Source organism: Paramacrobiotus metropolitanus, unplaced genomic scaffold, assembly GCF_019649055.1.
Source record: "Paramacrobiotus metropolitanus isolate TYO unplaced genomic scaffold, Prichtersi_v1.0 Parri_scaffold0000015, whole genome shotgun sequence".
NCBI lineage: Eukaryota > Metazoa > Tardigrada > Eutardigrada > Parachela > Macrobiotidae > Paramacrobiotus > Paramacrobiotus metropolitanus.
The window spans coordinates 474587-485309 of NW_026570235.1; the positions used below are offsets into that span (position 1 = coordinate 474587).

Sequence of the window (10723 nt, forward strand, 5' to 3'; positions counted from 1 at the left end):
ATGGGTTCATGCCAGTAGTATGGGAAGACATTTAGTGCACCGGCTGTGAGATCAGACCATGGTGAGACCGCGAAATGACCATTCAAATTTCAAATTCAGTTTTACTTTGCTTCAAAATTTATCATGAAGTTTTTGTGTTTTTACATTTTTATACGTTATCGGACAATTTTTGGTCGATAAAAAAAGCAGTGTTTACCAACCGGTGCGCACGAGTGGGCCACCACTTACCGCGTAAGTAACTGTAGAACACCAAAAACAATACTCGTACTTGTACAATACAGTATGTGCAGTAGCACTTTGTCCGTGTTTATTTTCTCTATGAATGCGCGGTGTTGAAGAGAGACTTTCATGCATAACTTGATAATAATTAATAATTAAGGTAAGTACTGTATCTTATCTTATCAAGAAATCTGATGAGATGTATGTAAGCGCGGAGCGATGAACCTGATCGGCTAAATCCTGCCCGCGTGAGCCATAATTCGTTGTGCACTATGTTCGTATGTTGTCTATGAGCCTTTATCACTATCGCTTGTTATTAAAGGGAAAATTTGTGAAAAAGCCGTCGTTATATGCTGTTAACTTGCAGTCAAGTTGTTTGACCATGTTTTGTAACTTACGACCATGTCGTTCTCCGTAGTAAAAGTGGATTTGCTCGTTCTCCATGCTGTTGTTATTTTATCTGTCTATGCAAACGCAGTGCTGATGTCCGTGCCAAATGCCAAAAGTGCAACCCTTCCCGTCGTAATTAATACATGGCCGTTTACCAATGCAACCCTGGTGGGATGGAAAGCCCTGACCGCACCCGGAGGAACCGTCTTGGATGCCGTGGAAAAAGGATGCAAGCAGTGCGAAATTGATCAGTGCGATGGCTCTGTGGGTTACGGCAATCATCCTGATGAGACGGGCGAAGTGACACTGGACGCTATGATTATGGACGGGTAAGCTGCAAAACTGCAAAAGCCTGTATGTCCGTAACGCTGAAGTGTCCACCTGTTGACTGATGTTTCGTAGGAAAACCATGGATGTGGGTGCAGTTGGTTGTCTGAGGCGGATAAAAGACGCGGTGTCAGTAGCGAGAGCTGTGTTGGAGCGCACCACGCATACATTATTAGTCGGAGAAGATGGTGAGCTTTTTAAAAGCTTGGTGTACGAGTTTTTCAGCGATCAAACGTTGCGCTATGGGATTTTGAGATGCATTCTCACCAGTGAATACTTTTATGTTTCTCAAGTCGAATAATGAATGTTTGTATTGGAGAAGGAATACGGAAAACTAAAATATGTGACGTGTACAGCATACTCTTACATACAGCATTGTGATTATCTCTGAAATACCAACTATAGTACCAGAGTAGTTTAATTATCTCATTTTTACAGCTACTAAGTTTGCCGTGTCGATGGGATTCGAAGAGCAAAATCTGAACACAAGTAATTCGGATTCTATATGGGAGAAATGGCTTAAAAATAACTGTCAACCAAATTATTGGCAAGTTAGTATTATGATGCTTTGCCTTGGAATTCAGTTTTTATCCCATTTTAAGTTTGCCTGAAGTAATCTGCAAAGGGTGAACTACACAATTGCACTGCCCTCTGGGTGATGCACAGTGTATTTATATCTCGCATTGCATGGACTTTATTGAGTGGTTAATAATTGTAGGATGTCAATCCTGACCCGAAGTCAGCATGCGGTCCGTATCACCCGCGGATATCGGCGAATAAGGCGTTCTCTTCGCGGAACGAAGAACTCGTCGACTGGAAAAACCACGACACAATTGGCATGATAGCCATTGATCAAACCGGCCACATTGCTGCTGGAACGTCAACTAACGGAGCGTCCCATAAAATTCCTGGGTTAGTGAAATTCGATTTCACCTGACGCTGTCATACAGACTCATACTTGTATATCAGATACCGTATAGGCGTATATAATACATAATGGATGCTGTAATCCTGTATAGACGAGTGGGTGACTCACCCATTGCGGGAGCAGGAGCGTATGCCGACGATAACATCGGCGCAGCGGTCGGCACCGGCGACGGAGACCTGATGATGAGATTTTTACCTAGGTCGGTTTATCTCATTTTGTTTGAGCTTCCGGTGAATATTTGCCTTGTTTGTTTGTGCCTATTTGTGTTCCCGATTGCAGTTTCAGGGCTGTATTAAATATGGGAAATGGTATGGACCCGACAGCCGCAGCTACCGAATCCATTAAGCAGGTTGCCAAATTTTATCCGGCTTTTTCCGGTGCTATTGTGGCTGCTGATAACACTGGGCGATATGGTGAGCTGTGAAAAAATAAGTAAAACTGAACCTTGATTGGGTTTTCTATGTGTTGTTGACGTTTCAGGTGCTGCTTGTCATGGTTTCCAAAAGTTTCAGTATTCCGTCTTTGCTGCGGGCTTTAAGGAAGTGTTCGTCGCGACTGTTGACTGTAGTCAGCAATCAGAACAATATATGCCTCCTTAAAATTTGTTAGTTACTTTTAATTGATATTTATGTGATTCCAGTCTGTGATCGTTTATGGGAAATTTGTTGTTGAGAGCAACTTTGTGTAACTGCCTTGGTTTGTACGAGTAAATACGAATATAGACTGCAAAGTACAAACCATTGCAAGTGTTTCAAATTTCAAATTCAGTTTTACAAAATGTTACAAAACGGCAAAGCCGTAAAAGCCTAACAAAAGTGTAACAATAAGCCTACGTTGGTAGTTTATTATCTGTAGTTTACGGATCAATGCACATCTGTTCCACATAACACTAATTATTAAATTCTGTTATTGTTACAAATTAAATTTATGCTGTGGATGCTGTGGAGGAGCGGTACATAACTCATGATAACTGCATATTGCGTTTCAGCGTAGATTTTCAAAAATACATATTTTCAAAACTACCTATCTTTTCAAAACTACATACATTTTCAAAACTACAATCATAATATTATTATTATCAGTTTGTATACGAGATTACGAGTACAGTATTTAATACTCGTATCGTATAAACGACTTACTACCAGGCTGCCCATTTTCAAAGCAGTGCCATTTTTCACTAAGGGGGGATCCATAAATTACGTACGCAGCGAACCAGGAGGACGGTCCAAAAACGGACAAGCTGTGACGGCCCCGGCGAACCCAGGGGGGAGGTGGTAGCCCATGTGTTACGATTGAGCGGACCAGGGGGGAGGGGTCAAGCAAACGTGACGGACCGCTACGAAGGGGAGGAGGTGAAAAAACGTGGGTTTGCGTATGTGAATATGGATGCCCCTGTCATCCAGCGAGGCGGTTAAGGGGATCCATAAATTACGTACGCAGCGAACCAGGGAGGACGGGTCCAAAATGACAAGTTGTGACGGCCCCCGGCGAACCTAGGGGAGGGGTGGTCAGCTCCGTATTATGATTGAGCGAACCAGGGGGGAGGGTCAAGCAAACGTGACGGACCGCTTCGAAGGGGGAGGGTAAAAGTCGTGGTTTTCTGCGTACGTAATTTATGGATGCCCCCTAACATGCCGTCCGATATGTACTCTGTACATGCATCATGCAAGACGGAAAAGAAATCCACCCGAAACAAATTTCACCAAGCAGCAAACTAGCATTCCGCAAATTTTAGCGAATTTTTTTTAGTTGAGGGAATAGCATTTTAATTCTTACAGGTTTTGATACGAAAAGTATAAGTTAAGTAAATGCACGACGTTATTTACTATAATGTTTGCTGACTTGCTGTTTATTCGGAATGTAGTACTGTTTGTGATCTGAAAAGGAGACAGCTGTGCTTGCCTTATCAAACTTCATTTGTGTCCGCTAAGAAAGGAACACAACTACTTACAAGTAGCCATACCTCATAAATCCCGAGCTCGTCACAGCCTCGCAGATTGCAACCGAATCGCATACACGATTCTGTTATTTGCATTCCGACACCAGAAGCTGGCCGCATTTTAGGAATGGGTATATGTGCTTCTTGTTGCGGCTCGGGAGATGATGCGGGTGATGTAAGAGAACATGCGCGGTCTGTTGATAAGATCATGTGAGTTGGATATTTATCAGTTTGTGTATGTTGTTGTCCAGCGCGATAGCGAACGTCAGGGACTCATCAACGGCATCAACAGCCACCCCCAACCGATTGAGCCCGTAGCGGGGGATTATCAGCGTACTAGCTCTGTGATCCGCAAAAATGACGAACAGAGTGCCATGAACAGGATAATCCATAAAGCAGCCAGGTGCGGAATTTATAAACAGTTTATACATTTGAATTTTGATGATCCTACCAGTTTTTATTTTGTACTGGTGGGGCTGCTCAGCTTTAGCTATATCAAGTTATTTTGTATTTTTCCAGTAATGTTATCGATGTTGCCGCACTGGATACGCACGGCATGGAACACCACGAATTCAGCGAAAGAGCCAAAACCTACAAGTAACTAAAATTTAGACTTTAGATTCCTGAGGGTTGTTTTTTTTTCCGGTATGCGTATTAATGCAGATACATAGTCGATTTAGCGGTGCGCTTTGCGTTTGCAATGTGAATCAGCAGAATCACGATCTTTTGACCGGACACGCGAAAACGTAGAGACGAGAATCAAGACGTGAATATATATTTTATTTCGCTTCCTAGTTTTCCTGGAACTAAAACGCTTTATAATTTTAGTTTGAAACTGAATAACGCCGGTCTACAGTTGCGAACTCGCTTAAGAAAAAAAGAAATTTTGCCGGAAAATTCCATTCCCGTTGATCGGTTAGCTGCTTTCGTTCCGCTACCGGTTCCCGATTTGGAAATGGTACGTTTTTTTAACGAAACGGAAAGGTTTAAAAATCTTACATATCCGGATTTGCCAGGTAGACTTTGGTGTTTATCTTAATTATGCGATGGTGATCATGAAGTAGAGTAGGAATTAGACAATTTTTGAAATGTAATGATTTCTTTCCGACAGCGAGCATTTGCCGTAATGGGCGTAGTAATACTTCACAAGTAGACAACTACCGTTTCGTGCGCACTCTTTAATTGCGGTTTTGCAGATCAACAATCTTTCGAGAAGCATGGATGAAGCTTTCCAGCACTTCGCGGTGAATCACACGGAAGATCTTATCGTCCAATTTCCAGTGGCTTGAATTTTGGAGCTTTGACCAGTTTTTATACCCGTTTCCGTGATAATTTAAGCTGTTGTATTTGTATTACAAGTAAATTTTGATCTTTTGACTAGTAACTAGTTGATTGTTGGCTAACTCGTTTGGCGGTTTTCATCGTTTCCTTTGGCAGTGTTGATGCTTGTTGCCGTTAATATCCTTTTCCGTGCATCTTGTTTTTCTGCACCGACCACCGTCGTCCCCACAGCTCTGCTTGCATTCGGTCAAATTCTGTTACGGCGCTGAAATCCATGTTCTTCAGCTGCCGCAGCCAGGATAAAACAATGAAGCGGTAGCCTGATGTTCGGTCTACCTAGGTAGAATTAAATCATGCACAATTTGCAGATTTTTAACTGTTATTCGCTAATGCAGATACTAGATGGTTCTACGCGCAATAATTAGTGCTCAATAAATTTAGCGTACAAGGGTTGTGTGGTCTCAAGTTTTGCTTCTTGTACTACGAGTATAATAGAAAAAGGAAATAAGTAGTCTAACAATAATATATGAATACTGACCGGATTTCCATGCAATGTTAGTGTCTTCAGTAGTGTCGCGCGATTCAGAATTTCCAAATGGGGAAAATCAGCGATAGCGTTCCCATGAAGGTATAGTATATGCAGATTTTTTAGCTGTACCAAAACCTGAAATCATCCTGTATTGACTGCTTGTGACGAACCAGAGGCGAATGGTTTAATGTACAGACAAACAGGTTCAACTCGAGTCAGCTTGTTAAAGGAAAGGTCAATCCATGTTATGGAATCCGGCATTGATATGATTTTGGGTAACGCTTCCATGAGTCCGTCCATGGTTACGAACTTGTTGTTGTTCAACTTGATAGTACTGGCTATGTATTTTCCGTCAGCATCCAAGGGAACTTCCTGCTGTATCTTATGTCGGGGCTTTTGTACAACCAGCTCTGCAAATGGAATTTACGGAAAATTGTCCTGTATAGATGTCATACCCAATACATATTTCTCCAGCATGCGGGCATAAAGCCTGATTTTAAACTTCTGTATGGTTGGAAATCTTTGTCATGAATGGTTCACATCTTGTTTTACCGCTCATAGAACTCATTTCCATAAATCCATAATCCAATGGAGTGGACATCACTGCCGTTCGACTAAAACAGTGCTTTTCTTTCCACAGTACCTGGCATCTACAGAACTGCAGCAGAACGGACGAAAAACCAGTACTTCTATATAAACAACCTGCAGGCCCACGAATTTTAGAATGCAAATGCGTTTTATATTCTGACCTTTGCAAGGTCACACCAATGTCACCAGGCTTTCGTATCACATCACGTTCGAAATTTCATTACAGTACACAATTTCATGGTATTCCCTAGCTGAACAAATAAATTAAAAACAAAAATAATTTACGTACAAGAAAAACTTTCAAAAAAAACAATTTGGTCTGGAGTACAGCAGCCCTGGGCAGGATCACCTCCGGTAGGCCGGAATTCAGGAAAGACCCAATAGTTCGTACAGGATACCATCAGAATAGAGTATCAACGGTTGCCACGCTAAGAGATATCTGAGGATATCCAAATATTGTCCGAGTAGAACGTGTGGACGGTCCCATGGGTTTTGGTATATTGCTTTGGTATTGAATCTTTCTTTACAATAAGGACAAACATCCTTTTTGCCAATGATACACCAGCCTCGTAGACAGAATTCATGGAACCTACCACATATCACATATAGCACAGCAAACAATGCTTTTTAAAATAATCAGGCACAGTGCGTTGGGCGCGCAAAATTGTGAAGATTGATTAAGCCATTGCAACAACTTACTGGTGGCCGCAACTTAAGCGGTACGTCTTTTCTACGGCTGTTTCTTCGGTTTCCGTAACAAGCAGGTAATTTCCACAAAGCGCACATGTGCGCGAATCAAGCTTTTTCGAAGGTATCCCTTCTATGGAATAATACTGCAGCAGAATAACAAGTTTCTCGTAATCATTAGTAAATGCAACAAAGAAACGCTCGATAAATCAATTAAAAATGAATGTACTCAGTATGCATTTTCTATGTCTGTATTTTCTATGAAGTACAACTATTTTTACATATAGTAGTATCTGTAGTGAAGATAAAACACAAGCACTGCTCATGAAGAGGTCAAAAACAAGATCCATCCAAAAATTATGGCTAATAATATTTACACTATTATTGACGTCTGTAACTCCATTAAACAGTCGCAACGTCTGCAAAAATTAACAACTGCTGTTCAGTGTTCACCTACCCCGATATGAAATGCCATTTTGTGGGTGACAACATCGGCAAAATCCCTGCCTACAATTATTCAAACAAATTTGTAAAGGATAAGCGATAGAATATGCACCAATAACAAGCTTCAACAAGGAGGTCAATAATTACGCTACAGATCAATTAAGCTCTTGAGTTTGAAATGCAGGACTAATACTGAAGACGAAAGTTATAAGTAGCTGCACGCACTGATTTTGCTAGAGAGTAGAAACTGACGTACCTATTACACCATAATAAAATCCATAGAAAAGAAGATGCAGACCCGTATCAAACCATGTTTTCGGATCCACGAAGAACAAAGCATTAAGCCCGAAAAGTCCAAAAAGCAGCATGCAGTATCCAGTCACACTGAGAAATCCACTGACCAGGTGGACTGCGTAGAAGTATTTGTACACCAGTCTAATATTAATAAAAAGTGCATGTTGGGGTAAAAAACTGCTATCCAGATTTGAAAAATATACCGTACCTTGCCGTAGATGCAGCTACCGGTTTCCGCATGCCTTTGCTCATAACCAGTGCCGTTATTGTGCAGAAGACAGACCACACCGCAACGAATCTATACCATGCATGATTTATCGAAATCACAACCGGCACGACCAACAACCCGACCAACGAAACAGCCTATAAATTTACAACACGATAATCCCTTCCAAAAAAGCTCTGCAGGATTCTGCAGGAATATGTATTTTTTTTTGCAGCAACATTTTCTAAAAATCCATGCCACAGTCAGCATTTTCAGGTTTTCTCCTATTTTGTGGAAATCTCGCTAACCTGCACAAATTCACGACCACTACTCTCGCAGTATATACCAGACAGCTCTCTTGTTCGTTCAAATCAAAGCATAGTAACAATCCACCCACCTGATAGGAACGGAAGTGACGTTTCTTCCAGATTGTCAGTGCTATGTGGGCCAGAACTAGCGTCACGATAAGGATAAGAAACATCTCTGCATGCATACTCTCATGTCCTTTGTGCTTCTCGTGATATTTTTCATGCTCTGACCTATGAAATATGCCAAAAAAGTTAATTTAACGGCTAATTAATGCGTTGCATAGTGTGTACACAAACTGGCAGTCACAAGTACAAAGCCAAACTGCTACTTATGGTCAGCTAAGCGTACCAAAACAAAAGCAAACACAAGCACGTTTCTTTTTTTCCTTAATTTAGTTTAATTGTACTCAGAGCAAGTAGCGCCTTTCCGGCTTGGCTGAAAATCTAACATGGGAATGATGGGATTTAAAACCCGACTCTGCAACTGAAAGCTGCTGCTAGTTTTTGTAATTCAAGAAAATGTCGTTCGCATCGGAGGAATTTTAAAAGGCGCATTCCTGACAAAATACCACCCCGCTTACCGTGCTTGACAGCCATAAACTGAGCTGATATACCAGGGAAATTATTTTTTCGCTGATTCGTTACTTACCCACTCGCAGCATGATCATGCATCGCTGGATGATCGGTGCCGTTCTTGCTGATTTTGGATAATTCAACCACTGTGGCTTTGCCGACATTAAGATCCATGTTTTCCCAGGTCGGAATGTCCAAATCCAGCAACCATGAACACAATTTGCAGTTTTGAAACTTCACTGTAAACAAAAAGACAACAACTAACGATGACCGTAGTTTTCTTAACAGCGTACAGTGCGACCGTGTAACCATCGACGGGAAGAGCGTCTTAACTCTACAGCGCATATGACTGATGCGTGTGATTTTAATCATTTAAAGTTTTAAACTAACAACAACTTAGTATGCAAATATAATCAAAAAGCGGGCAAGTAATCCCAAAATCAAGGATCTTGTAAGTTTTCTTCACACATTGAGGAAGAGGCTTTCATACCCACTCTTACCTAGTAACACCTAATCGAATGTTGCAGCTTTTGTTGAACAGCTGTGCGCTGGGTAAGGACAGCTAGACTCCAAAACAGTCTGTCAAAGGCTGTGATACTGAAGGACAGGTATCCTGTAACGGTTGCGCCAAGGCCAAATATCTGCGACTGCAATCGACTATCAAAAGGCAAAAAAGTCCACCGATATTCCCGAAATAAAGAAATACAAACAGCAATGCTGAAAAACTGATGTGATAAAATAATTATAAACTGGTTTATAAGTTTTCATATTATCGTGCCGTCAAAAATAATTGCAAAAGGTAGCGAGTCGAAGTTATTACAAGATCGGACCCGGTGTTTTGGACAGACTTGGTGATACTCTACTACTAATGCTTTTACGCTTAACTGCGCTTTTGCGGGACGTGCTTGCTTGTGGCGACACGCGGAATACCGACTGTTTAGCGTTCTGGAGAAAAACCAGCAAAAAAGTTGCTAACGGCACTTTTCTCGCATCTTGATCTTCCTGGAAGGACATTGATTTAGCAAAATGGTAAGAACTGCCCTTCTAAGTTCTGGAAATCTTGATTATCTTGGTTTTCGGTGGACAGGGTCGTGTGCGGACCAAGACTGTGAAGAAGGCTTCTCGCCTGATCATTGAGAAGTACTACACCAAACTCACGCTGGACTTTCATACCAACAAGAAAGTAATCGAAGAAGTTGCGGTTTTGCCAACAAAGAAACTACGAAACAAGGTTGCGGGGTAAGTGGATACTGTAGAGCAGATAATCTTGACTTAGGGTTCTTCACATTTGTGTTTCACCGGTTCTTGGTATCCCTGTATTTCTTCTGTTATAATAATATTATTAGCCTTTTCGGGTTTTTGAAGCCCCTTACGGTCCAACGAGCCCTAACCGCAATAATTAAGCTAAAACACGTTATTTTAATGCAGCTTTGAAAATTTGTCGACTGCTCGTTGATTTTCATTTTATTTTAATGCAGAGTGGTTGTGAATAATTTTAAAAAAATCGGATTGGTTACACAGATTCATAACACATTTGATGAAACGGATCCAGAAGGCTCCCGTACGCGGCATTAGCATCAAGCTGCAAGAGGAAGAGCGTGAACGCCGTGACAACTACGTGCCAGAAATCTCTGCACTGGACGCGCAGGATTCCATTGATGTCGATCCGGATACCAAGGACATGTTGGTTAAGCTTCTGAATTTTAATCCGAAGCTGGCTAATATTAATGTGAGCATGCCGAGTGTGGAACCGGGTGGTGGCTATCGTCAGCCGACGCAGCGACACACCGGCGGAGGCGCTGGACGAGAGCGTGAACGAGAACAGGCGGAAGAGCGCACTTTGTTGGTTGGTCAGGAATGAATGGTTTTGTTGAGAAAGTCTTAATGAATGCTTTGTCTAACATCTAGCTGTACGAGATGAAATAAACTTTTCCTTAAACTTCGCCGCATCAACTTTCGAGAAAGGTACTGCTAGCGGGGCCCGAATTCAGAAATTTTTATTTTTCGACAA

At 41.6% G+C, this 10723-nt stretch overlaps 5 protein-coding genes across 9 annotated transcripts; 3 read left to right on the forward strand and 2 right to left on the reverse strand.

The window, feature by feature from the left end:
* The first annotated feature begins 78 nt into the window (after positions 1–78).
* On the forward strand, positions 79–2668 carry LOC129585030 (N(4)-(Beta-N-acetylglucosaminyl)-L-asparaginase-like). Of its 5 annotated transcripts, none has more exons than XM_055477537.1 (8): positions 79–231; positions 698–938; positions 1012–1124; positions 1375–1487; positions 1655–1848; positions 1956–2063; positions 2144–2277; positions 2345–2668. In XM_055477537.1, exons 2-8 carry the CDS (start codon positions 703–705, stop codon positions 2461–2463), a joined length of 1017 nt encoding a protein of 338 aa, XP_055333512.1. In that variant the 5' UTR covers positions 79–231; positions 698–702; the 3' UTR covers positions 2464–2668. The 5 variants fall into 5 exon arrangements, with proteins under 5 accessions (XP_055333512.1, XP_055333511.1, XP_055333515.1 ...); XM_055477536.1 differs by having other exon boundaries at positions 83–231; positions 638–938; XM_055477540.1 differs by lacking the exon at positions 79–231 and adding an exon at positions 292–379.
* An 885-nt stretch (positions 2669–3553) lies between these two features.
* Positions 3554–5403, forward strand: LOC129585082 (ragulator complex protein LAMTOR1-like). Its single transcript, XM_055477600.1, has 5 exons — positions 3554–3978; positions 4055–4206; positions 4323–4400; positions 4632–4761; positions 5000–5403. The coding sequence occupies exons 1-5, from the start codon at positions 3931–3933 to the stop codon at positions 5090–5092; spliced, it is 501 nt and encodes a 166-aa protein (XP_055333575.1). The 5' UTR covers positions 3554–3930; the 3' UTR covers positions 5093–5403.
* Positions 4838–6501, reverse strand: LOC129585081 (leucine-rich repeat-containing protein 51-like). Its single transcript, XM_055477599.1, has 5 exons — positions 6363–6501; positions 6166–6271; positions 5815–6023; positions 5623–5748; positions 4838–5420 (listed from the first exon to the last, which is right to left on the reverse strand). Exons 2-5 carry the CDS (start codon positions 6212–6214, stop codon positions 5259–5261), a joined length of 546 nt encoding a protein of 181 aa, XP_055333574.1. The 5' UTR covers positions 6215–6271; positions 6363–6501; the 3' UTR covers positions 4838–5258.
* On the reverse strand, positions 6228–9481 carry LOC129585080 (E3 ubiquitin ligase Rnf121-like). The gene is made up of 8 exons (XM_055477598.1): positions 9213–9481; positions 8789–8951; positions 8229–8370; positions 7835–7989; positions 7589–7767; positions 7346–7395; positions 6901–7034; positions 6228–6790 (listed from the first exon to the last, which is right to left on the reverse strand). Exons 2-8 carry the CDS (start codon positions 8884–8886, stop codon positions 6568–6570), a joined length of 981 nt encoding a protein of 326 aa, XP_055333573.1. The 5' UTR covers positions 8887–8951; positions 9213–9481; the 3' UTR covers positions 6228–6567.
* A 105-nt stretch (positions 9482–9586) lies between these two features.
* On the forward strand, positions 9587–10655 carry LOC129585083 (40S ribosomal protein S17-like). Its single transcript, XM_055477601.1, has 3 exons — positions 9587–9741; positions 9800–9951; positions 10234–10655. The coding sequence occupies exons 1-3, from the start codon at positions 9739–9741 to the stop codon at positions 10571–10573; spliced, it is 495 nt and encodes a 164-aa protein (XP_055333576.1). The 5' UTR covers positions 9587–9738; the 3' UTR covers positions 10574–10655.
* Positions 10656–10723: the final 68 nt, after the last annotated feature.